Source organism: Balaenoptera ricei, chromosome 9 (genome assembly GCF_028023285.1).
Source record: "Balaenoptera ricei isolate mBalRic1 chromosome 9, mBalRic1.hap2, whole genome shotgun sequence".
In the NCBI taxonomy this organism is placed as follows: domain Eukaryota; kingdom Metazoa; phylum Chordata; class Mammalia; order Artiodactyla; family Balaenopteridae; genus Balaenoptera; species Balaenoptera ricei.
In genome coordinates this window covers 5,984,049-6,011,434 of record NC_082647.1, presented here as the reverse complement: position 1 = coordinate 6,011,434, position 27,386 = coordinate 5,984,049, and the positions used below count along the sequence as shown (strand labels likewise).

The 27,386-nt window shown below is 54.2% G+C and overlaps 2 protein-coding genes across 2 annotated transcripts; one reads left to right on the top strand and one right to left on the bottom strand.

The window, feature by feature from the left end:
• Nucleotides 1-1,833: 1,833 nt before the first annotated feature.
• On the bottom strand, nucleotides 1,834-9,821 carry CRYGN (crystallin gamma N). Its single transcript, XM_059932576.1, has 4 exons — nucleotides 9,671-9,821; nucleotides 7,491-7,739; nucleotides 5,643-5,788; nucleotides 1,834-2,069 (listed from the first exon to the last, which is right to left on the bottom strand). Exons 1-4 carry the CDS (start codon nucleotides 9,689-9,691, stop codon nucleotides 1,934-1,936), a joined length of 552 nt encoding a protein of 183 aa, XP_059788559.1. The 5' UTR covers nucleotides 9,692-9,821; the 3' UTR covers nucleotides 1,834-1,933.
• Nucleotides 9,822-25,956: 16,135 nt separating this feature from the next.
• Nucleotides 25,957-26,307, top strand: LOC132371345 (diphthamide biosynthesis protein 3-like). The gene is made up of 2 exons (XM_059932575.1): nucleotides 25,957-26,060; nucleotides 26,136-26,307. Exons 1-2 carry the CDS (start codon nucleotides 25,957-25,959, stop codon nucleotides 26,203-26,205), a joined length of 174 nt encoding a protein of 57 aa, XP_059788558.1. The 3' UTR covers nucleotides 26,206-26,307.
• The last annotated feature ends 1,079 nt before the right edge of the window (nucleotides 26,308-27,386 follow it).

Sequence of the window (27,386 nt, the reverse complement as noted above, 5' to 3'; positions counted from 1 at the left end):
CAACATCAACAACGGGGAAAGGGGTGTGAGGTCCCGGAGGCCTGGGGCCAGCTAGACCCGCTGACCCCTCCCCTCCCAGGCCTGATGTGGAGCTTTGAGGGTCAGACAGTTGCAGGAAAGACCAGCTGAGCAGGGACAAGGTCATGGCTGCGGGCAGGGCCTCCCACACGTGGGGACGAGTGTAGCTGAGGTCACACGGAAAGCGCCACATCCCCGAATAAACTGGCAGAGAAAGGGAAAACAAGAGCATGGTTTTCAACAAACCCTCTTCTCAACTCACACAAGGCGAGATACTCCGGGCTCAGAGATTTGACTGGTTTGCTGTTAGTTTTGTGGTGGTTTCTTTCTTTTTTTTTTTTGTTTGGTGCGTGGTGGTAGTTATTATGCTTCTATCATTTACACAATAAGCTAGTCAAAGTTAGATGCAAATTTCAGAAGTATTCAAGTGATAAACGTGGAAAACAGGAAAGCATATAATAACTTGAATGAGATAAAATTGGAAAGGGTTCCTAATAATAAAAAGAAAAGTCAAGAAAAATCAATAAATCCTTTTCCTTAGCACTGAAAATGTGTATGTGTAAAGCATACAACAATAACAGATAAAGATAAATTGGGATAAGTAATTGCAATATATGACAGATAAAGGCCTATTTTTACTCCAAACTACGGCTTTCCATCAGCCATGTGGTGGTTTTCAGCTGTTGGTTTGGACGGTGAGCGCCGCTGCTCAGGATTCTGGTGGGCAGCTGTAGGCGGGGAGCGCGGAGTTACCCGGGCCACTCCCAGGATCCAGCAGGCCCTCTCTCACTGGGGACAGGAGGCTGGACACTGAAGTATGGGTGGGGAGGCATTGGGGGCCTCTTATTCCCGGAAATCCCACTACCTCCCAGGCCAGGCTCCTTCCTCCCTCTCTCCTGGGGCTGTGACCCCCCCTATCAAACCCACCCCAACAAGGTGGGCCCAGTGTCCTGCAGAGGGCCCGGGCCACAAAGGAGCTCCGTGGATTCACCCTCGGGATGAAGAGAGCCTGGGCCCTGGGTGGTGCAGCCGTGTGAGCAGCTGCGGGTGAGCAGAGGCTCTCTGCTCCCTTCAGCCCTGAAAGCTTCAGTCCCTTCGGCTTCCTCCTAAGTCTCCTACCCCTCCATCCCCCCAGAGCCCACCTGTTCAGGCAGCAACTCCCCCTCATCTTCCAAGCCCCCCAGTTTCTCTCTCCTTACAGGGTACAAGGGGTGATGTGTCCCTGGGATCCAGCCAATCCTTCCAGAAGATCCTCCCCATTAAACTACACGATCCCCCAGAGATGCAGACTCAGGAACCCTGGGTCAGGCCTGGCTGTGGAGTGGACCAGACCACACGGCCTGGCAGCCCATCCCTGATCAGGGAGACTACAGCCCAGAGGGAGCCCCCACCTCGCAGCAGACCCCCTCGGTGCCCTGCCCCGCTCCATCCCCATCACATCCTTGCCCCATCACGCATTCCCCGGCCCCCCTTTCTCCCCTAACTGGCCGGTGGGTGGGGTTCCTGGAAGGGGAAGCGCCCTGGCCCCATCCTGGTTCCACTGGGAGCTGCTCTGGGACCCGAGGTGGTGACTCCCCATGTAGGACGCTGGCTTTTCACGTGTGAAGTGACAGGATTGAACTCCATGACCTATAGGTCCCTTCCAGCCCTAATGCTCCCCCAGCGGGTGCCTCACAACGTCCCCCCTCCACCCTTCCTGATCGGTCCCTCCCACGCCGGGGGCTCCTGCCAGTCCCCTGCCCAGGGCCTGGGGGCCCCCTGCCCGGCTGTCCCTTGGTCACGAAGGGCAGAGGAATCACGCAGCGCTTGGCTTGTATGATGTTTATTTCCCACGGTCCGAGTCCCGGGCGGGCTGAGGGGACTGTCCCTCTCTCCGGCCACTCCTGGTCGCAGCCGGACACCGGCGGGCGGGCGGTTAGTAGAAGTTGGCCACCCGGCGGAGGGACTGGACGCGCGCGCTGTGGGCCTCCCAGTCGGAGAAGCTGCGGAAGTCGCCCCGCTCCACCAGGTACATGCGGCCGCGGTAGTTGGGCTCCTCGTACAGGACCCACCTAGGCCAGAGGGCGGCGGAGGTCAGGGGCCCGGTGCTGAGCAGCGCAGGGCCCGGCCGCTCCCGACCTGGCACCGCAGCGGCGCGTGCCCTCCTCCCCCGCAGCCGCCGCCCCGCGCCCCTCCGCCCCGGGCCAGCCCTTCACGACCGTGACCCCATCCCCGTTCTTGGCTTATTTCTCCCCCCATCTCCCGCCTGTCCTTCCACTGCCCCGTGTGTCCGGGCCAGTGCTGGGTGAGACATTTTGCACCCAGGGGTGCTCAGCTGACACTTGAAACTGACCAGTCCAGAATGTTCATCACAAGGGCCGGAAGTGGTTCCAGGATGCACGTCCTCTCATCCCCCCACTCCCACCACCCCCCCCCCCACACACACCCCACTCCTTCCTGCTCCTGGAAAGGCCTGTTTGCACAGACAGCACCCAGCACGTGGCAGGGGCCTGGCACAGAACGGGAACCGATTACTATTCATTCGTTGGATCGTTCAGCAAATGTGCTCCTGGGTCCACGTGTGCGCCCAGCCCTGCTTCAGGCCCTGGCGAGTCTCAAATCAGTCAGACGCACAGGTTCCTGCGGTGGGGTGAGGGGCGAGGGAGGCAGCTGCACGGAGGAGGGATCCTTCCCCTCCCCATCACAGCTCACCGCTCCGGGGCAGCTGCTAACAGGCCGGAGAGCAGAGACCGGCCGACAAGGACACGGACTGGTCTATGAGCACGTATGGCTGGGCTCTGGGCCAGGGCAGGAGAGAACAGGGCCCTGCATCACCAGAGGCGATGGGGCTGCAGGGGAAGGGCCCCAGGGCCCAGGTAATCGGGAAGGTTTCGGTGGGGGGATGGGGGGACCCCGGAGAGTTGTCTGTGCCTGAGGACAGAGGGGAGGGAGTGTGATCTGAGGAGAGGCCTCCGGACACGTGGGGAGCGGGGCTGTCGCAGCCCCGTCACTCTACTGTCCCTGAGGCAAGCAGGCAGCTGGGAGGGCCGGGGGACCCCCCCCCCCCCACTGAGCCGGGCTCTGGAGCCTGTGCTGAGGGGCGACGGGGTGGCAGCGGGGAGCGCGGCGGGGCTGAAAGCCAGCTTGGTCCACACCCACTCTTTGTCCAGGGCGGCCCTCTCCACCTCACTCTGGCCTCTTTCTCTTTGACCACTGATAGAACACAGCGTTCTTCTCTGTCAGTCACGGAGGGGCTGGGGGCCTTGGGAAGCAAAGCAGGCCTCAGTCTCCAGGCCCCCGACAAAGGGGCTACACACCCAGGTCTGGCTGCTGGGGTCCCTTCCGGCCCAGGCCATGGGGTGCTCTGACCTAAGGGTTCTTGTCCGCGGACCCCAAAGCACTCTGGTGTTGAAGGAGGTTTCTCCCCAGGAGACACATCCTCAGAATCTGTAAGCCCATCCAGCACAAGGCCAGCTGCCACTCACCTGCCACCGCCGTCCCTCTCCTCCCCCGTCCCAACCCCACATCCGGAGCCTGGCACAGTCCGCTGAGGGTCAGGGGTCAGGCATGAGGAGAGAAAGGCGGAGAGTGGGAGTGAGTGGGGAGCACCTGCCAGGGAGCACCGGGCGGGCTGGGGCCAATCTGGCCTCCCCTCCCCCCACCCCTGGGCCTCCCCGTGCCCACCGCATCCCCCCACCCAGCCCATGACCTCCCCACACTCCCGCCCACACGCTGAGGCCGTGGCCTGAGGCACCTCCAAGGGAGTCAGCCCCTCCCTCCCTCCCTCGAGGAGCTGGGAAGGACCCCCAGCAGTGTCCTGGGCTGCCCTGGAGCACGTGGGCGTCCCCAAAAGGAAGAAGAGGAAGCGAGCAGTTAGGCCTCCGCAGGAACCCCTCACCCTCCCCTGCTTCCTGCCGTGGGGTGGCGAGAAGGCAGAAGGAGGGAGGGAGGGGGCACGCCGTCCGCATCGGCACCAGGACTGCGCCCTTGGGAAGTGGGCCTCGAGATGCTGGCACATCTCTTCCAGGTGCCCTTCAGGACATGGGTCTGTGGGGACAGGCCATTCCTGAGCGACTTGGGACCCAGAAGAAAATGACTCCTGGCAGGTAGGAGGTGGTGGGGAGACCCACCTTGCACCCCCAACCTCAGATGCCAGGAAAGCCCTCGAAGGAGGTCACGTCCATACTAGGGGATCCTGGGGGGCACCACTGGGCAGCTTTTCCTTGCCAAGGGCTTACATTATTTTTTTACAAGTTAAAGTCACAGGAGGCCAAGGACGAGGGCTCCATGGGGAGTGGAGCAGAGCCCGGGTCCAGACGTGGGACCCACCGCAGGCAGTCCCCCGCGGAGTCTTTGCCCCTCTGAGCATTATCTCTTCTTAGGTGAAGTGGGGGATGAAGTCCCTACGGTCAAATCTTAGCTCCTACCTTACTGCCTTCTTCTCTAAACAAGCCCCTGGAGTCCCTGGGGTGGGTGGAGGGGGATTGGGCCTCGGGGCTCAGGACACCTTCTACGCAAAGGTATGACTCTGGCCTCACAAGACACAATTTAGCCAGCAAATGGTTGTTTTGGAATTCTACCCCCGGATTCCCAGGTGCCATCAACTTAGGGCAAACCTGGAATTTCTGAACGGCCTTTGGGTCAGGGGCCCAGGGCCCAGCAGCCAACACCTGACCTCGCAGGGGAAGGTGGGGAGCAGTTCTTCCTCCAGCTCAGCCACCTCTTCCTTCAGTCCCTCCCATGACCACTCGCGTGCACCCTGATCCCGTGCCTCAGAAACACAGACAGCAAAGGGATCCCGTAGCTGCCGAGAGAAGAGCCAGGCTCCTGGGACCCACGTTTTGGGGCTCTTCTCCTGGGGCATGGGGTATGAGATCTGGGGAGACACCCAGCTCTAGATCAGGGACAGTCTGACTTGAAGCCAAAGGCCTGGCTGCAATCCCAGCGGGGCTACTCCCAGCGGGGTGGGGTAACCTTCTGGGTCTCAGCTTGCTTCTCTGTAAAATGGGGAAACGCTCTCCACCCAGCTGGGCAGGTGGGAGGAGGAGGAGCTGGCCAGCTGGCGGGTGAGCAGGGGCTGTGAAACTTGGCACAAAGGGTGCGCACAATGGGCGTTCAGATGGCCTCGGCTGGTGGAAGGAACCGGGTGTGCAGGAGTCGACGGAAGCACAGGGTTCTGACGGCTCTCTTGGGCTAGGGCGGACGAGCCCCTCTGGGCCTGGGGAAAAGCCTCCCAGCCACTCTCCATCCCCCAGAAGTGAACCACTGTGACATCATCTCCCCGGGAGGCCAGCGTGGCAGGGCTGGGTGTGTGGTGGGAGAGGTCCAGTTCGGGGTAAATAAGGGGTGAGCATGTGGGCAGGGCCACCCTTGCCAGAGCAGACTTTCCCCAGCTCGAGAAAACCAAAGCGCATTCCATGAGCTCAGCCTAGTCAGAGAGAACGGCTAGGTCTGCAAAGTGCCCTCCTGCCACCGAGGGGGGCCTTTGGGGCCCTGTGTCCCCTCACCATGGCCTTCCTGGGCCAGGGGGACAGATGAGGGAGGGACAAGGTCTCTGGGCAGGGGACAGGCTGCCCCCCTGCTGGGGTCTGACCCAGCCCGGCAGGCGGGGAACTGTGGTCAGCGGCCGCGCGGGTTCTACTCACGCTCCGTCCCCGTACACCTTGATGGCGTTGACCCAGTTCTTGGCCCAGCCCTGACTCTGAAGGAAGGGGCAGTCGTCCTTGAACTCCAGGCACTGGCCCGTGAAGTTGCAGCCCTCGAAGATTTCTAGGCGGAAATGCTCCCCATGCTGTGGGCCCCCCGCAAGGGGAGGAAGGAAAGAGGGTGAACAGTGGTGACGTTTCCCGTCATAAACAGGAGCCCGTGTGGGCAGGAGCTTGGACCCACCCAGCACCCAGGGCACCTGTGAGTTCCTGGGCTGGGGGGCCGGTGAGTACCCCGACCTCAACGCACGCCCCTCAGACCAGAACTGCCGCTCGTTCTTGCACATGAGATTTGGTTGGATGAAAGGGGTCTATTAGTTTAAAAAGATTCAGAGCCCCTGAACCAGTCCAGTCGCTTCTTTCTTCAACTGCAGACCCCAAGGTCCAGAGAGGGCCAGACCTCCTGGGACAGCGGCCGCCCTCGGACCGGCCCGGGCCACTGGGCTTCCTCCTGCCCCAGACATACCACCACATTCCTCTGCCCTTCACCCCCTCCTGGGCTACAGGCCACTGGCAGCCTTTAAATGATAATATTTTACAAACTGTAGTAGAATGTTTATTAAAACACGAAGCCAAAAATCTAAAACAAATAACAGGGATCTCATTTGCTGAAATCCCTGCTGGCTCCCTGGGACGAGGATATACATCTCCCCATAAGATTCCCCGTATTTCCAAAGACCGAGGTGGGCCAGCTCCCCACGGGCTCTGGCGCCGGCGGGGCTGGGTCTGCGCCACAGCTGGCCCCGAGGATAGCTCTTACGAGAACAGCATTCGAAAGATACCCAGGATAGTTTTCATATAAATAGCATTATGCAAGATCCAGGGCCAGCCATGTTAATTCCTTTTTCCAAATGTCCGTGACCTGGTGGAAATCTTAAGAAAGCATTCTTACAATTTGAGAGGCCAACGCCCAGCTGGTTTTGCAACCCATGTAGAAAAGAGAGGGGTTTCCACACAGGAGGCCCCTCCCCTGGGGGTCCTCAGATGTCCGTCCAGGAGAGGGTCCTCCTGCAGACACAGGGCCGAGACTCTCTGGTAAGTTGTTCACTCCTGATCTCAGGAACCAGCCATTTCCCACCCTAGCTTCCGGAGCTCACAGAAGGTCAGTTAGGACTTTAACGTGGAAGAATCCTAAGGAATGGGAATGCCCAGTCCTCAAACCCTACCCTCGGGGCAACTTCGCCATGGGGGAGTGACACCTCTCGTTGGCTCTCCCACGCGTACCGGGCACCCCTGTGAAAAGGCAACCACCTGCTGGCTCCTGCCCCCAAATTCCCGCTGCCTGGCCAGTGATACCTAAGCTTCTTCCGTGGGCCACTCCATCGAAGGCTCCTGAAAAGCGCTAGCAGATGACCTGCCTGGGTGGACGCACCAGGACCACATCGGCCTTACTTTAGCTGAATGCTCCCCCATCTGGTTGCAAATCCAAACCTCTAATGTTTTCAATAGCATTTTAAGTGGAAAATTCAGCAAGATTTTGGCATCAGAAACTGAAAGTGGTTTCCTGATACATGGCTGAAAACGCAGGCATGAAAACTCCCAGGGGCTTTCCAATTGGGTCCCCATGCACGAGAGTGGCTGGGTCTGTGTGGGGACATCTCTCGGGCTTAAAGATCCCACGGTCTCATCCGTTCCTAAAGCTGGGAGGGCCCTGCCCCTCCCCCCGCCCCCCCCCCCCGCGCCCCCCGATTACTCATCCCACGTCTGACCAGGCCTAACCGGTCCCTGGGTCACTCCAGCAGGAAACCCCCCCATCCCGGCCAAGTGGAGTGGCCCAGGCCCACTCACCATTCCAACAGGCCGACAGGAGCCCATGTGGTCGTTGTGTCTGTTCCAGCGGTAGAAGTCGGGGTAGTCACCGTGCTCCAGGATGAACTGCTGGCCCCGGAAGTCGGGGTGATCGAAGCAGACCCAGGCCCCACTCTCCACGCAGACGGAGTTCACCCGGTTCGTAAAGCCTCGGTCTTGGAAGTTGTCACAGTCCCCGAAGACCTCCAGCTTCCGCCCCGTGAAGTGCTTGCCCTCGTAGAGAGTAATCTAGAACGGCCAGGTTAGAGGACCCGGAGTCAGGGGCTTCTCTCCTGTCAGTTTTGGGAAGGGACGCAGGGGGCCCAACATCCACCACTGAACCCCAGTTCCCAGGCCCTGAAGCCCCGACCTGCGGCATACAGTAGGCGCTCAACACTGTCTGTTGCCTGGGTGAGAGAATGCCTGGATGGCGGCTTGAGGTCAGACCCCGCGCCCGGCTCGCCCCGCCCCGGGAGGCCACGGTTGAGCAGACAAATCTCAGAAGATACGAGGGGACAGGGATTTCCCCTTTGTTCAGGGGCCCGTTTGAAAACAGGGTCTTTTCAAACTCCCACTGCATTTTTTAAACTCAATTTTTGTTAATTGTTAAAACATAACATCCAAGGAAATGTTTCAAAAGAAAACACTTCACCTACAACCCTATAACCGAATATTCACTTTCCAGAAAGTCGGGTTTCTGAGACTGGGCCCCTTAACAGGAGATATTGAATCCAACGAGCCAAGTCAGGGCCTGGCACGGGATTAACGGCTCAAAAGAGGGCTTTTTCAATGCAACCCCGTCCCTTTGTGTCCTAGGCCTCTCCTTTGGGTGACATGCATGCGTCAGATCTGGCGCTTTCTAACCCAGCGGTCAGTTCAGACACTGTGTCCTATGGTGATGTAGCACTGATGGGTAATCCCTGTTCCCAAACTAAACATGAACCACATGGTAACTAGACTTAGTGTGGTGATGATTTGATAATGTATAAAAATATACAATCACTATGTTATACACCTGAAACTAATACAACCTTGTTAGCCAATTGTACTTCAATAAAAATAAAACAAAACAAAAACAAACAAACAAACAAAAGAACCATACCAACCCCAAAACTCACTCACTTTCTGCAGAGGAACCTAAAATTCCAACTCTCAATAACCCTTTGGGTTTCAAGAATTGTGCTCCTAGAAGGGCCCTGGCAAAGTAATGTTACCTGGGGCCCAGTAACTGTGGTCATGATGTGTGTGTGCTGTCACTGATGGTAGAACTGCTCCTCTGGGCCCCTCGGAGTTAGGCAAGGCCAGATGCTTTGGCCAAAGGGATGTGCGTGGACGTGGAAGCTTTGAAGACCACGCACCATTTCTCGTCCCTCCCTTTCCCTCTGCTGATATCAAGGGGTCCCTCTGCAGCACAGAGGAGGGGGTGCAGGCCACAGTGGAGGTGAGCTCCTGGGGTTGCTGCTGAGGCGTAACCTAGCCCCTGCAGACAGATACAGTAATGCTCTCACCCACTCACCTTGAACGCAGCCCCTGGAAACCAAAGGCAGTCTCAGATTAGCTAGAATAGGGAGCCAGGGAAGGGGGCAGAGATCCAAATTTGCCAATCTTCCCGCACAAGGCAGGTCTGATCGAGGGCTTCCCCCCCCCAGCCCCCAGATATTCAAGGACAACTGGTCACCCACAGGATTCGAAGGTCCCTCAAATTTCAACATTTTGCAGAGAACCGGCCCCAAGTGCCCCCGAGCAGATCCCGAGGAAGGAGCAGCCACGTTAGAACAGCCTCAGGCAAAGAAGCGGGGCCCAGGGGCTGCAGGACAAGTCAAGGATGCCCACTCCAACCCCGGCACCCCTTAGGCCTGAGCACCGTCCCTGCTCCGGGCTCTGGGGCAGGGGGTTGGCGACGCAGAGCCAGTGCTGGAGGGACTGGGCGGAAGGCCTCCCCACCCACATCACAGAGGCCCTCAGCCCGGGCCAGGCACCCCGTTTTGTTCAGAGGTTTAGCCCACTCTGCTCGGGGTTGTCAGATGCAAAGGGCATCAAGCGGGTTGGCCGCCCCTGTCCCCGGCCCCCATCCTGAGCACAAAGAGCAATGAGAGCGGGTGTCTGGGCCCCGCCCCAGGGGCCCTGCGGTGACCCTGGGCGGCGGCGGCCGGACGCGAGAGGTTAGAGCGGGCACTCACCTTCCCCGAGCGCTGCGCCATGCTGCGCCTGGTGCGCGGTCCCACCGGCCCGCGGGGGCCCCAGATATAGCGGGCGGCGCCCTGCTGGCTCAGCGCCGCCCCGACAAAAGATTTGCTGGGCCGGCGCGTTAGTGCTGTCGGGCGTGCTAAACCCGAGAGGGGCCGCCCGGCCCGTGGGACCCAACCCGCCCCCGCCCCCGCCCCCGCCCGGGGGTCTCCCTGGTGCCATCGCGCCCGCGAGCCCAGCCAGACCCCAAGGCCTCCTCTCTCGCCGACCCAGCCGGCCTGCCGGCCCTGCTGAGTCAGGACGGGTGGGCCCCGCCCCCCCGACGCCTCTGCCCTGGGGTGGGGTTCCTCAGGCTCCCCTCGCCCTCCCGCCTCCGCACAGAGCACAGAGCCTTACCAGACCTCCCGCCGCGCGCTCTGCCACCGGGGGACCCAGGCTCACATTGCTACTGAGTTCGCTCTCTCTTCGAGTGAAGAAGGATGGACCCCTGCTCCAGAGGGCAAAGAAGACAGCCCCTGCCCGCCCTCGTGCCCGCTGCTCTTGTCCATCCCAAGTTTGTGTATCCTACCCACAGTGAGGCCAGACACACCGAAACGGTGGAGTTTGGCACAGAGAAGGGTTTCCTGCAAGGGGCGTGAAAGGAGAACCGGCTGGCTCATGCTCGAAAGGCTGCAACTCCCTGATGGGTTTCAGGGAAGGTTTTCTTATAGGCAAGGTGAGGGAGGGGAGTTGCAGGGTGTGAAGTGATCGGCTCCTGCACAAGTCTCTGCTTGGCTGATGGTGAGGTAGTGGGGCGGTGTCACAGGGGTTAACGCGATCAATCGTCAGGCTCCAGTAGGCCTGGGGGCCACAGTGCTCATGGTCCTCAAGTAGTTAACTTCTTCCATTTGGTGGGGATTTTAGCATCTGTGAAACAACTCAGGAAATGTGCATCAGATACTGATATCTAGGTACTTCAGGGAGGAACTAAGGATTCTGTGACCGCCACATGGCTGATTTACTGTTCAAATTCTTACCAGTTCTCCTGGCCCCACTGCTCTTTTTATCACTACATGTTCACATCCTTCCACTCATTAATTCTTGAGCCAGGCTTTTGTGACTCAGGGGAGGCCTGAGAGACTACAGCTTTTCTACAGACAAGAGCCAGGCAGAGGGCATGGCGGGGAGGGGTCTGTCAGGAAGGTCCCATAGGGTCCTGCTCCGTTACACTTTGGTCTTAGCTCCCAGCCCCACCTTAAATTTTCTGCTCCAGCAGCACCCTGGGCTGCCCCTACATCTCTATGCCAGGCTGTGGTCCTGCAGACTCCACTTCTGCTGTTTTGCCCCCCAGAATGCTGTCCCTCTACCTCTGCCCCGCTCCACCCAGTCCGTGCTCACCCTTGATCCATTGAGGTGCCACCCGTCCCGACTCAAACCCCACTCGCCGGCGGGCCGCAGTGCTCTGCACCCAGACCACCCCGGACGGCAGGGATGGGTTTACAGAAACACGCAGCCTCACCCCAGCGTGGGACTTTCTCAGGGCACAGACGTTCTTGGCACATAACGGAGGCTCAAAGATTGTTTGTGGAATGAACAGAGTCAACACTGAGGCCACAAGACGCGCGCCCCCAAATTGCCGGGGGGATGAGACGTGCACACAGAGAACAATGCAGGGCGGTTAGCTGGGGCGAGGGGCCAACCCTGAGCTCGAGGGAGAGAGAGCTCATCCAAGCCGTGGTGACCCCAGGGGTCTTCACAGAGGACAGGGCAGAGAGGACGCGGTGTGGGGAGCAGTCTGAGCTGTTCTCAGGAAAGAAGATTTTTATCACCGTTTCACGGATGAGACACTTCAGGTCCAGGAAAAGGAGGTCATGGACTGTGCGAGCACAGGGGTGACCTCGTCCCTGCTCTGGGAGGCTGGTACATGTAAGTGCAGACCCTACCACCTGCATGTCACCCTTGCATCCAAGGACAGGCCTCCCAGGGGGCCTGGCCTGACTGTCGTCCCCACAGGCAACCACACTGGCCAAACCACACATGCTAACGTTTGCTTTCGGACATGGGCCCTGTTGGGGAAATGGAATTCAAAACAAAATCTCCCAACCCAGAGAGCCTGTCCATATAGGTTGAAGAGAAAGAACAGTCGTATTACTGACTAAGCATTAAACCAAGAGATGATGTGTCCCAGGCAATCTGCTACAGTGACTGCAAAGACAGAGAAAGCTCAGCCTTTCACAGTCAGGCAGACATATTCATTATGTACATGTTCTCAAGATAAAATTGCTAATTTTCTCATATCTTTATGCCCAGATACGAGAAAATTAGGCTTTGCAATAAAATAGGCTTTGCACTTCAGAGTAAGGTGACAGCTGAAGTTAAGCCCCTTTCCTCCCAGGAAACTGGGAGGTGGGACATCATTGTTTCAAAGAGATAGCTCCCAGCTGCTGGAGGAAACCGTCAGAGTATTAGATTGGCAAGAGGTTTCTTTAGCCATTAAAAAGGTGCATGTAACACACCATTGTAAAGCAATTATACTCCAATAAAGATGTTAAAAAAAAAAATGGTGCCCATACATGTGAAAAAGACAAAAAAATTCTGGAAGAAAAAGGGGAAGGGAAGTCTCTTCCCTTGTATTCACCTGGGAAAATTAAGCCCCTTATTATTTTTTTAAATATAGGCTTTATTTTTCAGAGCAGTTTTAGGTTCATAGCAAAATTGAATAAAAGTATAGAAGGTTCCCATACCCTCCCCACCTCCACGTATACCGTCTCCCCCACCATCAGCACCCCACCCAGACGGTACATTTCTTGTAGCTGATGAGCCTATATTGACACATCGCTATCACCCGAAGTCCATAGTTTACATTACAGTTCACTCTTGGTGTTGAGTTTTGACAACTGCAGAATGACATGTATCCATCATTATACAATCATACATACAGAGTATTTTCATTGCCCTAAAAATCCTCTGTGCTCTACTTATTCATCCCTCTCCCCCCACCCCAACCCCTGGCAACCACTGATCCTTTCACTGTCTCCATAGTTTTACCTTGTCCAGAATGTCATCTAGTTGGAGTCATACAGTATGTCGTCTTTTCAGATTAGCTTCTTTTAATTAGTAATATGCCTTTACATTTCCTCTATGTCTTTTCATGGCCTGATAGCTCACTTCCTTTTAGCATTGAATAGTATTTCATTGTTTGGATGCATCACAGTTTATCCACTCACCTACTGAACGACATCTTGATTGCTACCAAGTTTTGGCAATTATGAATAAAGCTGCTATAAACATTCATGTGCAGGTTTTTGCATGGAGATAAGTTTTCAACTCCTTTGGGTAAATTTCAGCAATACGATCCAGCGATTCTGGATCATATGGTAAGAGTATGTTTAATTTTGAAGAAACTGCCAAACTGTTTTCTAGAATGGCTGTACCATCTTGTATTCCTACCAGCGATGAATGAGAGCTCCTGTTACTCGGCAATCTTGTCAGCATTTGGTGGTGTCAGTGTTTTGGATTTTAGCCATTCTGATAGGTGTGTAGTGGGATCTCATCATTTTCAGAGTGTCTTATCTTTAATTTGTATTTGCCGTTACTATGCCAGGGCCAGAGCCCACAGACAATGCGCACAGGTGATGTGGGCAGAATTCAAAACAGAGCAGTGATTTGGGGTATTTTCTGCAAAGAATACTGAAAAATGACCAGTCACAAGCCTCAGAGAATTGGTAAAAAATGAACCTGTCGATAAGATTTCTGCAATTTTAACCTCCATTCCCCATTCCCTATGCAACATCTCAATTCTCACTCAGGATTTTCATTATAAGGAGGTCAGGTCTGCCAAGACTCACATGAACTATGTGTGCCTGAGAAGAGCTCCTCCCCTAAGTAGCTATCAATACATACATATACAAATGCAAGACTGGCAAAACCTCACCAGTAGAGAGTCATATCTTTGAGTGAATCATCTTCAAAGCATGGTTAAAATGTACTTTGAAATAGGTGAGATCTTAAGCCACATATGACAGCTAGTTGAGGACAAAATACTGGGGGAATGGGCTCAGCGTAAGTGTGGTGACAGTGGAAGGAGCAAGGCTGAGGATGCTATCTTGATTTTTAGAAAATCTCAGTAACATGCAAACTTAAAAGCTGTTAGTAGCTGCTCAGTGTCAGAAAGTTGCAAAATGTGTGCTGATTCAGTGCCCACCTGCCTGCCTGCCTCCTCCTGCATCTTGTTTTTGTCAAGTCTCTCTCCCTTTTGGGCAATTTAGAGCATAGAGAGCTCTAGAGAATAAGGAACAATGACACACCCACTACCCAGGTTTTATCATATTAATGTGTTGCCATGTTTATGTCAGGTTGATTTATTTTCTTTAAAGAAAGAAGTCATCAGAAGCTTTCCCTCCCCATGTATACCCACTATCCTGATTTTTGTGTTTATTATTTCTTTGCATGTTTTCACATCTTTACTGTCTATTTGTGTACCTGGAAATAATACACATTTTTACAATGTGGCAATATTGTACATGCATCCTTCTGTCATTTGTTATTTTGTTGTTAGTGACCCCAGTTTCTGAAACGGTGAATGAATAACTCTTGGAAAAGTCCCTCAGAAAACTAAGTAAAATCTCCCATCTAGTTAGTAAATTGCATGCTGGGAAAATTCGGTGTATATTAAAATCAGGCAAAGAATACTGTCTTTTTTTTCTTGGCCGTGCCGCAAGGCTGGTCGCATCTTACTTCTCCAACCAGGGATCGAACCCCTGCAGTGGAAGCACGGAGTCCTAACCACTGGACCACCAGGAAATTCCCAAGAATACTGTGTTTATGGGTGAAACTGCGGGACAACTGCTCATTGCATGTTGCAGGGTATCGAGTATCCTTGGGCCCTGCCTACTGAAGGCTACCCTTTCTCTGTCATTCTGACAAATTGAAACACCTTCAAATTTCCAAAAGATCCCAGGGGCCAATCTTGCCCCCTTTGGGGTCCACACCTTTAGTAAAATTGCCAGGGGAAGCATGAGCACACCTTCAACTCCACAGGATGAAGCAAGGGCCCCCCAGACCCGTGCATTTGTGTTCAGCTGCTACATCGTCCATACGTACATCATGTTTGCTCTGCTGTTTACTGCTTATTCATATCCTTTGCTCATTTTTCCCGAGCCCTTGCTGACTGATGTGTGTGTATTAACCGGGTTCCCTGCTCTGCCCTAGTTCAAATCCACTTCTAGGAGATGAGAAGACATCTCCTTCCCAAAAGAGGGGCCAGAGGTCTCCAGGGGGGAACATTGGATTGGGGTAGGGAAGAAAAGGGTGGTAGTGCAAAGGCTGGACGCCTGGGTCCTGGAAAGAATCCCCTTGTCCCCCATATCCTATCCTCAAATACTGTGCCGCTTAGGTAGGTGAAAGGCGCCGAAGCCTGACCCCTAGAGGTGGTTACAGTAACTACACCTCCCCCTCCCTCCCAGGGAAATTGCTAGGGTCCAGGTAGTGGGAAGACATAGAATTATAATAAATTCAAAAATGGGAACAGTAATAATGACTCTCATAGTGTTTACACAGTAAGGCACCAATGAAGACTTATTATATCATTTAATTTTCTCAACAATCTTAAGAGGTAGGGGACTTCCCTGGTGGCGCAGTGGTTGAGAATCTGCCTGCCAATGCAGGGGACACGGGTTTGAGCCCTGGTCTGGGAAGATCCCACATGCCGCGGAGCAACTGGGCCCGTGAGTCACAATTACTGAGCCTGCGTGTCTGGAGCCTGTGCTCCGCAACAAGAGAGGCCGCGATAGTGAGAGGCCCGCGCACCGCAATGAAGAGTGGCCCCCTCTTGCCACAACTAGAGAAAGCCCTCGCACAGAAACGAAGACCCAACACAGCCATAAATAAATAAAAATAAATAAATTAACCCCCCCCCATACACACACAAAAAGAGGTAGGTATTATACCCCCATTTCATAGATGTGGAAAGTGAGGCACAGAGTGAATAAGTAACTTGCCCAAGGTCACACAACAAGTAAGCAGTGGAGTTGGGATTTGAATCCAGAATCCATGCCCTTAACCCCTACAGATATACAATTTTAACATTCCTTCAGCATTTGGCAGTTTTCCAAGGATGTCCAGCTTGTCTATTCCTGTTCTTGTTTTGAACTTTGCTTCTCCAGTTCCCCCTCCTTCACCTAAGTCTTCAACATTTCCTGATCTAATGCCTCAAAGGCCAAGAATATGCCCATCCTTTAAAAACTCCCCCTCAAATGCAAATTCAAAGCACAATGAGACATCACTGTATCTCATTAGAATGGTGGAAATTTAAAGAGACAACCAATGATAAGTCTTGGTGAGGATGCAGGGCAGGTGGACACGCCTGAGCTGCTGGCAGGGATGTAAAACCCTGCGGCCACTTGCAGAAACATATTTTTATAAAGTTAAGATACACCTACCGTGCGACCTGGTGCTTACCCACGAGCAATGAGAACATTCGCCAAAGACTAGCCCGCGTTGCTCACAGCAGCTCACTCCTGATAACCCCAACGTGGAAGCGCCAGGCCTCCTTCAACAGATAAAGAAATCACAGTTCACCCAGACAGGGGAACATCCCTCAGCAGGAAAAAGGGACAAACTACTGATACACATAGAAAAGCAAAGAAAACAGCAAAGAAAAGTCTCAAAAACATTACACTGAGCCGAAGGAGGCAGACAGAAAAGACTGCACATTGGATGATTCTATTTGAAATTTGGACAAGGTAGAACAAATCTTCAGTGATGGGCAGCGGGTAGGAGAGTGCATGGTCCAGAGGTATGTAAATTATTATTGTGTGTAAATTATACCTAAAAAATAACAACTGTATTAAAAGAGTCCCCTTTCATCCCAACACTGCAACCCTCTCTTATATTTTCATTCGTCACCTGCCACAAAAATAGTCCACTCCCTCTGGCTTCAGTAACCGCCCTCTTCCCCACCAAGGAAACTGTCCTCTCAAAGGGGGACCCACCTCACCCCAGGGGCTGGACCGAAGGGGTGGTACCGTGCCTCTCCACGTAGCAGGGACACCAGTGATCGTCTGGAAACTCACCTGCACCTCCCTCCCACTTCAGGCCCACCCTCACACACCTCCTGCTTCTACAGCCTCTCCCCAGGGGGTAGCAGCCCCCAGGACCCCCAAGTCATGATCTCCAGCCCAGACTACTCTGCTCCATGGCTGAGGACCCAACTGCCTCCCGGGCATCTCTGCCCACCCAGATGCCAAGGTCCTTCAAGGTCAAGATGTTTAAAACCTGATCCGTCTTCTTCCTCTGAAACCCACTCCATGCCCTACCCAGAGACCCGAGTCCTGAACCTGGCTGCCACCTGCAACCTCTCCTCCCTCTGTGTCACCCTCACCCCAAGAGCCACCTGGCCCTGCAGACCTGGCTTCCCCCTCCCCACTTCGCCTTCCTCACGGTCCCTCTCTGCCCCTTAGTACTGGCCAGGGTGGCCCCCACAAGAGTGAGGGTGATGTGGGAAGATCCAACAGGAGTCACGCAGCCTGGCCGTCACAGAGGGGTCCCGGCCTGCGAGGAATTAGTTATGTGGCTACTGCGTGCTGTCCAAGGGGAGGAGCGTTGGTCCCCTCTTGTTCATTAGCGCAGATGGATGTCACCACAGGGGATGTCCTGGCCACTTGGGACGGGAGAGGGCTGGTGTCTGCTCCGTCCCGGGCAGAGGGCAGCTTGTGTTGTCTCTCCCTGTGTCACCCGCCACTGTCCCCCTGGAGCAGGGCTCAGGTGTCCCAAGATCCACAAGCCCCGGGCCTGCTGTGACGGCAGGAGGGAGCACCCCCATCGAGTTACACCCACTGTGGTCTTGGCTTTTGGCCCTGAGTCCCAGTCGCCTAAGCTGGGAGAGGGACAAAGAAACTCCTCCTCCACAGCCCTGCTATGAGGTTTCAACAGCAGATGAGAGTGAGCAGTTAGGGCCGGGTTGCGATCTCCACTCTCCTCCTTTTTTTTTTTTTTTTTTTGAAAAGTAATTAGTTTATTTTTTGGCTGCGTTAGGTCTTCGTTGCTGCACGCGGGCTTTCTCTAGTTGTAGTGAGCGGGGGCTACTCTTCGTTGCGGTGCGCAGGCTTCTCATTGCCGTGGTTTCTCTTGTGCAGCACGGGCTCTAGGTGCGCAGGCTTCAGTAGTTGTGGCTCGCGGGCTCAGTAGTTGTGGCTCGCGGGCTCTAGAGCGCAGGCTCAATAGTTGTGGCGCACGGGCTTAGTTGCTCCGCGGCATGTGGGATCTTCCTGGACCAGGGCGCGAACACATGTCCCCTGCATTGGCAGGTGGATTCTTAACCACTGCGTGACCAGGGAAGCCCCCTTAGTGCTTTATATATGGTTAGATTTTTTGACTACGGATTCAATTCCTTTAACACTTATAGTTCTATTTGGGCGTTGTATTTTTTCTCGAGTCATTATTGGTCATTTGTAGTCTTCCATTCCATTGACCATCCATCTAAGTTTTCAGATTTACTGGCATATAGATGTTCATAGTGTCCATTTAAAAATTTTAAATGTTTTATCTGCTGTAATATCCTTTTTCCACTGCTAATATCCGAATCCGAGTTTCTGGAACATCTGCACGTGGCCCTCGGTCCCTTCCCTACGTGTTGAATCTGAGTCCCCCGCCCCTAACCTGCTTCCCGTCCTGCGCCCCCGCCGTCCCAGGGGCGCCCTCATCTGAGAGGGAGAAACGCTAAGAGGAGGCCAGCCTCCGGGCGCCCTTTCCCGGCTTCCCGAGACTGGAGTGCGTTCCCATTGTGGGAAGAGCTGGCGCTGTCCGCTTTCCCTCAATAGACAGCATCGCCCAGGCCGGGCTGGGGGTGAGGTGGGAGTCGAGAAGTTTAAGCAGCAGATGCTCTCCTCCGTGGTTCCTTCTGTTTCCTTGGCCTCACTCACCTCATCCCAGAAAAGGAAGCCGGGGCGCCCATCAGCAGATCAGTCTTCCCCAAACAGAGCTTTCACCTGGCTTCTGCCCGCTCAGGAAACTCATCACAGAGCCGCCAGTAGACAGAGGGATGGAACTGCATCTCCCCTGAGAGGCCAGAACCGGCTCCGGGCGCCTGGTGACTTTTGGCACCTCGAGGGGGTGGGGAGCCCACCGGCCAGGCAGCACTGGCGCCTCCGGAAAGGTAACGCAGGAGCTGTTGGTGGCCAGTCACCCATCAGGGGCGGGTGGCGGGACGGGCGGGGAGCCTGCGAGGAAGATGCAGCCCGCCGCGCCCTCGGCGCCGGGATCTGGGGGAGAGAGGAAGGGCCGCCCTCCTCGCCGGGGGCCGTGGCGCGTGCGCGTGAACTTGGGGCCCGGGACAACCGCGTGACATCTGCCACACCCCCTTCCTTGCGGAGCTTTGAGATGTTAACACGCGGAGCACCGGGCCTCCCCCTCCCCCCGCCGACCGCCCCCCACCCGGCGTCGGGCTCCCCTCCCTCTCCTGCGGAGTCCCCCGCTTTCCGATCGCCCTTCACCCCGAAAACCCGAAAAGGAATCTCGGAACGTGAGACAAGAAACCATGGACAAGCTTGCAGGTCACTAGGGCAGGGCCTCGGGAACCTACACCCCAGTACCGGCTGCAGCGAGTCAGGAATGCGGAGCAAAAGGGCGCAGAGTCCGTGCCTTCCTCGGACTCCAGGGGGCGACAGAGCAAACGTGGCCGGGGGCGGGGCGGGGCGGGGGCTCAGGCTCCGCCCCAGCTGCTCTCAACTTAGAGAGACCCACCTCACCCCACCCTCACCCTCACCCTCACCCCCACCCCCGGACGCACCAGCAGCCCTTAAAATAGATGTTATTTGGGGTTAAGTCACATAGACAACTGGCTGCAGGTGCCACCTGTTTAAGAAAAGTCGTTGGGAAAAACAACCTCGAGATTGAAATAAAATTTTTGTCTAAAACAATTTTCATTTTGTAGTGGAACACCAGAATCCAGCTCGAGAAACAGGCATAAGTGGAAACAACCGATTGGGTTCAACTGCTTCTTCATTTTGCAGGTGGAAAAAGGTGAATGCAGAAATGTGGATTGTCCCCCCCAGTGGCAGAGCAAGGGCAAGAACGTGGGTCCTCCACCCTCCCCAGCAGGCAGCCCAAGGTCACTTCTTTATTCCAGGGGCTGAATCTTCCCGAGGGGGTTATGTAACCCAGGCAGCTTCCAGCAGCATCGGCATCACGTTGCACTCGTCAGAAATGCAAAATCTAGGTCTCCCCCCGACCCACTCAGTCTGACTCTGCACGAAGCCCCCACCCCCAGCCTGAGGCTGCAGCGCGGCTCACACGCTCACGTATGTGCTGTATGGTCAGGCCTCTCGAGATGGCAGTTCTCTCGCTCCTTCCGGACTAGGGCCTGCTTCACCTACACCCTATGCACAAGACTGAGCTTCCTATGTAAGTGCCCCAGGCCCCAGCTGGTGATTGTTCTTATCAAAGGGGAGGTGAGGGGTGTGCCCTTCTGCTGGTTTCCCTGGTAACTAATGAGCCCACCTGACGTCAATTCCCCCCATAACTGGTCATCTCCCCTTCCCCACCGGAAGCGAAGGCTGCCGGCCGCGGCCTGCCCACTGTCGGCCTCACACGGTGGGGTGTCGCTCCGGGACCTTGCCTCAGACGTGTAAGCTCCCCCATCCATCAGACCACTGGTGTCTCTGTTGCTGACTCTGGGCTCTTTCTTCGGTCTTGTAGGCCTGCGGGGTGCGGCCCAACAGGGCACACGTGTGTACGCATTCACGTGCACGTGAAGCATCTGGGGGCCGTGGTCCACTCTTAGAAGGCTCGTGTTCTAGTCTTGGTTCTCACACGAATGCGAGGTGACCCCTGGCAGGCGTCACAGACTGAATGTTTGCGTCCCCCAAATTCATAGGTTGAAATCCTAAGCCCCAGCGTGGTGGTGTTAGGTGCTGGGGTCTTCGGGAGGTGCGCAGTCATAACGGTGGAGCCTCACGGATGGGCTTGTGCCTAATGAAGACCCCGGAGAGCCCCCTCATCCCTCCCACCACGTGAGGACCATGCCTGTAAGCCAGGAGGCAGGCCTCTCCGACACCCAATCTGCCGGCGCCTTGATCTTGGACTTCCCAGCCTCCAACGGTGAGAGAGAAACCTCCGTTGTTCTGGGCCACCCAGTCTGTGGTGTTCTGTGAGCATGGCCCGAGTGGACCAAGGACAGCAGGTCACACCTTCTCGGGGCATCAGCTTCCTCCTCTGTGAACTTGAGAGTTCCGGCCGTGTGAACTTAGCTTGATCATGTTTACAGTGACCAGCTCGTTCTGGTTTGCCAGGGACTGTCCTGGTTTTCAAAGTGAAAGTCTGACCTTGTGGGACCCCCGAGGGCGGCCACAACAAGTACCACAAATGGGGTGGCTTAGAACAGCAGAAATGTATTCTCTCCCAGATATGGAGGCCAGAAGTCTGAAATCCAGATGTTGGCAGGCTTGGTTCCTCTCTGGAGGCTCAGAGGGGAATCAGTTCCATGTTCTCCCAGCTTCTGGTAGTGGCTGGCAATCCTTGGCATCCCTTGGCACGAAGCTGCATCACTCCAGTCTCTGCCTCTGTCCTCATATGGCGTTCTTCCTTCTGTGCATCTGTCTCTCTGAGTCCAGATTTCCGCTTTTTATAAGGACACTAGTCATTGGCTCAGGACCCACACTACTCTAGTATGACCTCATCCTAACTACGTCTCCAAAGACCCTATTTCCAGATGAGGTCACATTCACAGGTGCTGGGGATCAGCTACAACATAGATTTTTAGAGGACAGAATTCAATGCCCCTCAAGACCCAGGCAAACCGGGGCGGTTGGTCACTCAGCATGCTCTAAAGTCCTGTAGTCATAGAACTCCTACCTGTGGTCCCCGCCTCATTCTTAGGTATCATTGCCTAAGCGGTTCTCAAAATGTGGTCCCTGAACCACTAGTAATAGCAGCCCTGGAACTTGCCAGAAATCCAGATGTTTTCGCGGAATCAGAAACTCTGGGCGTGAACCCCCCACCCCACCCCTTGTGCCTTCCCGAGCCTTCCAGGTGGCTCTGGAACGTGTCAGAGTTTGAGAACCAGTGGCCAGCAGATGAGCCGGCCCCGCAGGCATCACAGGGGAGTCGGTGGCCGACTTGGAGCCGTTTCCATCCTTTTACAACGTCACGCAACGCTCCAGTTACAGGCACAGAAAAGGTTGTGCCTCTGAATGATTTCTGCTCTGGGATAATACAAATCCACACGTCAGGGCCTAGGAATGTAACCTTTCCAGCTGCACCAGCTGTCAACACCAGGCTGGCACTCTGCTTAAGCCTTTTAGGGTAAAGTTCAGGACGTGTCAACCTCGCAGCGATGCCCATAGAAAAGCCAGAGATTACCGTATGGATTCACTTGGATTCTGCGTTGATCTGGTAATGATGGGAGAAGGAGGAGGGGCTAAAATGATGAAACACTAGGAAGCCAGCGACTCTTGCAGAGGGCGGCTCTCCCTGTGGGAGCGGCAGCCGGGAAAGGGCTGCTTTGTTTTTGGAAGAAATAAATCAAAGCTCTGCCTGGGCCTTTCTTGGGCAGCAGTAAGAACTGGGTGAAAGGTCTTGACTGCTGAGGCCATAATACTTCCAGGATCCTATGCTATTTCTTGAGAAAATTCATAACTTAAAAAGATGAGCTGGGAATTCCCTGGCGGTCCAGTGGTTAGGACTCCGTGCCTTCGCTGCCGAGAGCGTGGGTTCGATCCCTGGTTGGTGAACTAAGATCCTGCAAGCTGCATAGTGCAGCCAAAAAAAAAAAAAAAGAAGAAAAAAAAATGAGCCAAGGCCATTTCCCAGGTTGTAATAGAACGTGGGAGCTGGAGGGGCCTTTGAGCGTGATGACGACCTCAGAGGAAGGACCGAGGTCCCCACTCGGAATCTGAAGGAACAAGCTGTCTGTCCCCCGACCAGGGCTTGTCCATTGCACGGTCACAGGGTTCGACGGGACGTGTGTGGGACTGAGCCCTGCAAGTCCAGAGGGACCTTCAGTGCATGTGACCATGAACTGTGGCAGACCCGCATGTCTTTTATTATCATGTGTTCTTGATACCTCGGGCCAGACTGGAAGGAAACTTTTTTTTTTTGGTGTGGTAAACTTGCTTGTGGAAGTAATTTGTGATTCTCCATCTTGCCTTTTTGGATGTGCAGCCCCGTGATGATACGGCAGCACTGCCGGAATTCGGAGTCACCGACTATGGCGGGGGACGCACAGTTGGGGACCTCGGGAGCTTCAGAAAGCAGTGGAGGCCCTGCCGTCAGGTGGAAAACTCAGGCCGGGGGTCTGGGTCAGCTCGTCATCCGCAGGACAATGGTCTGCACTTGTATTTGGGCTTTGGGAACAGCGAAGGTTTTCATACTTGGGTCCATTACAACAATCCCTGACAAAGGGAGGTTTCCTAGGTGCAGGAATCAAGGCCAGAGACTATAAAGAAGTGACCCAAAGATACGCACTAGCTGCAGAGATGGGACCACAACGGCTACGTTCTGAGTCTTAGTCCGAGGCTCCATTTATTTGGGGTTCCCTGTGGGTACTGGGGCCGTGTTCACACGTGGAGTAGTGCGAACAATGAACTAAGAGCTGGGGGGTCTCTCTGGGGTCAGGCCCCTCCTCTGAAAACAGATGCTAAGTTAGCTCTCAGCATCTTTGCAGTCCTAACTCCAGAGCCGACTTCCCCAAGTCATTCTAGGAAGCTATCAAAGGTACGGAAAGGTAATAAGGATGGGTAACACAAAAATGTTACTCAATGTAAAGTTTTTCTGGCTTAATGTAAAACTGTCCCCTCTTGGGGAGGTGAAGGAGTGGGGTGATTCTGGAATTTTCTGAGAATGCTTCTGAAGGCGCCCTGGTTTCCTGCTGGCACAGCCTCCATGGCAGCCTCTGTTCACCTGCACAACAGTCTCGGTCAACTGGAGTCACCAGGGCAGCCAGAAGCCTTCTGCAAGCAAGGCTCTCACATGTGGCTGCAGCCCGCAGGAGCTGGAGACATTTTTCTCTGGAGTCTAGACTTCTCCAAGAATTGTTAAACCTTGTTTCCATTTAGCCGATCATCTAAAAGGCAGCGGGCATGGGGCCTCCCTGGTGGCGCAGTGGTTAAGAATCCGCCTGCCAATGCAGGGGACACCGGTTCAAGCCCTGGCCCAGGAAGATCCCACATGCCGCGGAGCAGCTAAGCCCGTGTGCCACAACTACTGAGCCTGCGCTCTAGAGCCCACAAGCCACAACTACTGAGCCTGCATGCCACAACTACTGAAGCCCACGCGCCTAGAGCCCGTGCTCCGCAACAAGAGAAGCCACCGCAATGAGAAGCCCGCGCACCACAACAAAGAGTAGCCCCCGCTCGCCGCAACTAGAGAAAAGCCCACGTGCAGCAACGAAGACCCAACGCAGCCAAAACTAAATAAATAAATCAAAAAATAAAAGGCAGCGGCATGTTCTGCATCCTGACTTACTGTTAACGAAGACTGCTGCCATCTGAGTCCGAGGCTGGCTGCACCAACAATGGTAGGGGCGCCCGGTAGCTGCACTCTTTCCTTGTTAGGAGCCGATAAGGGGTGGACCCAAGATTAAAGGCCATCCCGGGGCACTGTGTGAATGGTGAGGATTTCCTCTACCTGCAGCAGACACAGGCCAAGTTCCACGGAACCCGTCTAGGAAGCGGCCCATGCGAGGGCTCAGCTACTCATCCATTCAACAGACAAACAGCTACTGCGGAGACCCTGGGGGGTCGCCATCGGGGAGAGCGCAGGAAGACCCTTCAAGAACTCGGTGAGAACCCTGGCAAAAAACTGTCCAAATATATCACTTTTTCATAGGTCTGGAGATTAAAGGCTTGCACCAACCCAAGGGTGTTTAAGGAAACTGGCTGATTCTCAGCACAGAGAGATTTGTGGCACTGTCACTTGCCCTATTGCCAGACCCCTCCTTAGCAGCTGCATGCAGGGTCAGGATGGGGTTGGTGCTTTCTCAGCCCCCTGATCAGAAAACTGTCATCATCTGCAGTGTCTGGTAGTTCCCTGGAAAACCCCATCTGCAAGGCTTGTCTTTGACCTGACTGCCTTTTCCCTGAGGGTGTTTGTCATAAAACAATCAGTGGCAATTTATTTGACATTGAGGCAATGACAAACTAACAAAAAACCTCTTCTTTTTTTAACAAGAAAAGCTGGAGAATGAGATGCCCTAGAGACCCTGAGCAGGCACAATTATTACTAAAGGATTTTAAGCAAGGGGGTAACACAAAACAATTTATGTTTTAAACAAGTTGACTTGGGGAATTCCCTGGTGGTCCAGGGGTTAAGACTTGGGCTTTCACTGCCATGGACCCAGGTTTGACCCCTGGTCGGGGAACTAAGATCCCACAAGTGATGCGGTGTGGCAAAAAAAAAAAAAAAAAAAGTTGACTTGGGCTGCAGTAAATGATTTGGAGGGTGTGCTGTTAGAGACTAGTATGCAGTGAAGATGGAGAAAAGTGGACAAAATATAAGATTTTTGAAGGCAGGGCCCTTAGGATTTGTTGATGGATTGGCTGGGAGGGGACACAAGGGAAGAGGTAGAGGATGGCTCCCAAACTCCTACCTTTAGTATCTAGTGGATAATGGTGCCATTTCCCGAAACAGGGTCCAGGGGAGACCACGTTTTTAGGGAAAATCAAGAATTTGGGCATGATAAATTTCAGATGCCTATGAGACATCTAAGAGAAGACAAGCCTGGAGCCCACAGAGGTCAGGGTGGGAGAAATGAATTTTGGTCTTCAGGAAACACGGCAGTGAGAGCTATGTGACAGGATGAAGTCAAGGAAGGGGAGAAGGAAAAATGGCCCATTGAGAGGTTAACGGAGGAGGAAACAGCCAAGGAGACTAAGGCAGCAACAGTGAGCTGGGAGGAAGACCAGAAGGCGGAAACAGAGACCTTCAAAGAGAAGTCACCAACCGCGTGCAATGCTGCTGGAGGGTCAGGAAAGAGGCCAGGAAACACCTACTGGATTTGGTGACAAGGAGGTGATGAGCAATTCCGGCAAGAGCACCATCAGTGACACGGCGGGGACACATGGCAGTCTAGAGAGGGCGGGGAGTGAACAGACAATTTAGTTTTAGCAAAATTCCATCACATTAATTTGAATTTGTCCTGTGATTTTACACTTTGCATCATGAGCTGCAAAATAGCCTTGGATATACACCGAGTTTAGTATTCGCACCTACTGTACTTCAATGAATCTAAGACTGCATTGTATGTCCCACTAAGAAAAATGCTAAAATGGTGGAGGTGACAAGACCTCTCCTGGCCCCAGTGACGATGGCATTGTTTCATGATGAGATGGAGATCAAGGACTTCCAATATGATGAGGGCTCGGAGACGTACTTCTACCCCTGCCCGTGTGGGGATAACTTCTGCATCACCAAGGAAGATACGGAGAATGGGGAAGATGCGGCAACGCGCCCTGGCTGCTCTCTCATTATAAAAGTCATTTATGACAAAGATCAGTTTACGTGTGGAGGGACAGTCCCAGCCCCTTCCCCCAACAAAGAACTAGTTAAATGCTGAAGACTTAGAGGACTCCAGAGCCTGAACTTTGGGGAATGAGCCAAGCTGGAAAAATCAAATGCAAAGTCACTGTCTTCTTCACGGGGACAATCATTTTGCAGTTTGCCGTTTGTTAGAGTGTGGATTCTTTCCATCAGCTGCCAAGTTCACCTCCAGTTGAAGCAAGTCCACCGCGTGACATACCTGAATTTTGTGCTTAGAACTTTGAATTGGAAGTGTTTTTAAGTTTTTTTATAGTTTTCTTTAGAAGGATGTTTATTTATTTATTTATTTATTTTTGGCTGCGTTGGGTCTTCGTTGCTGCGCGCGGGCTTTCTCTAGTTGCGGCGAGCGGGGGCTACTCTTTGTCACGGTGTGCGGGCTTCTCATCGCGGTGGCTTCTCTTGTTGCGGAGCACGGGCTCTAGGCCCGCGGGCTTCAGCAGCTGTGGCACGTGTACTCAGTAGTTGTGGCGCACGGGCTTAGTTGCTCCGCAGCATGTGGGATCTTCCCGGACCAGGGATCGAACCCGTGTTCCCGTGCATTGGCTGGCGGACTCTTAACCACTGTGCCACCAGGGAAGTTCCGGAAGTGTTCTTAATTTTCCGTCCGAACTTAAAAGAAAATTTCAAATCAGAAAAAAAAAAGAAAAATGCTAAAATGTAAGGAAAGGTCTTAGGAGTGATGAAATACACTATAAAATAACGACATTTAAGTCAAACCTGGCGGTTCTAGGAATTTCTTCAGAAGGCTCAGATAACACATCATTAGCATCACTGACACAGTGAACGTGGTTACTGACTGTCGCTGACGCCTCTAAGGCAGTTTCCTCCCTGTAAATAGGGCGGCACCTGCTTCACAGGGTGGATGTAAAGCAAACCAGAAGAGGTACTGCTGACCGCCTTCCAACACCACCTCCAGGTCACGTGCCTCCCATCACTGGAGAGTACCTCTCGGCAACATCACACTCGGAACACATCACAAGCTCAGCCCATCAGATAATCCAATCAACCGTCCTGTGGATGGGTCACCGCACTGGGAAGCGGGACTGCCCGCCCTGTGCTATTCAAGGGGCAAGGTCAGACGTAAGTTCTACAGGGTGCAGACTTCTGTTGTGTTCATGGCACTTAGAACGGTGTGTAGCACACAGCAGGTGCTCAGAAAACATCTGAATGAACAGCTGAGCCACACCATGTAAAGAG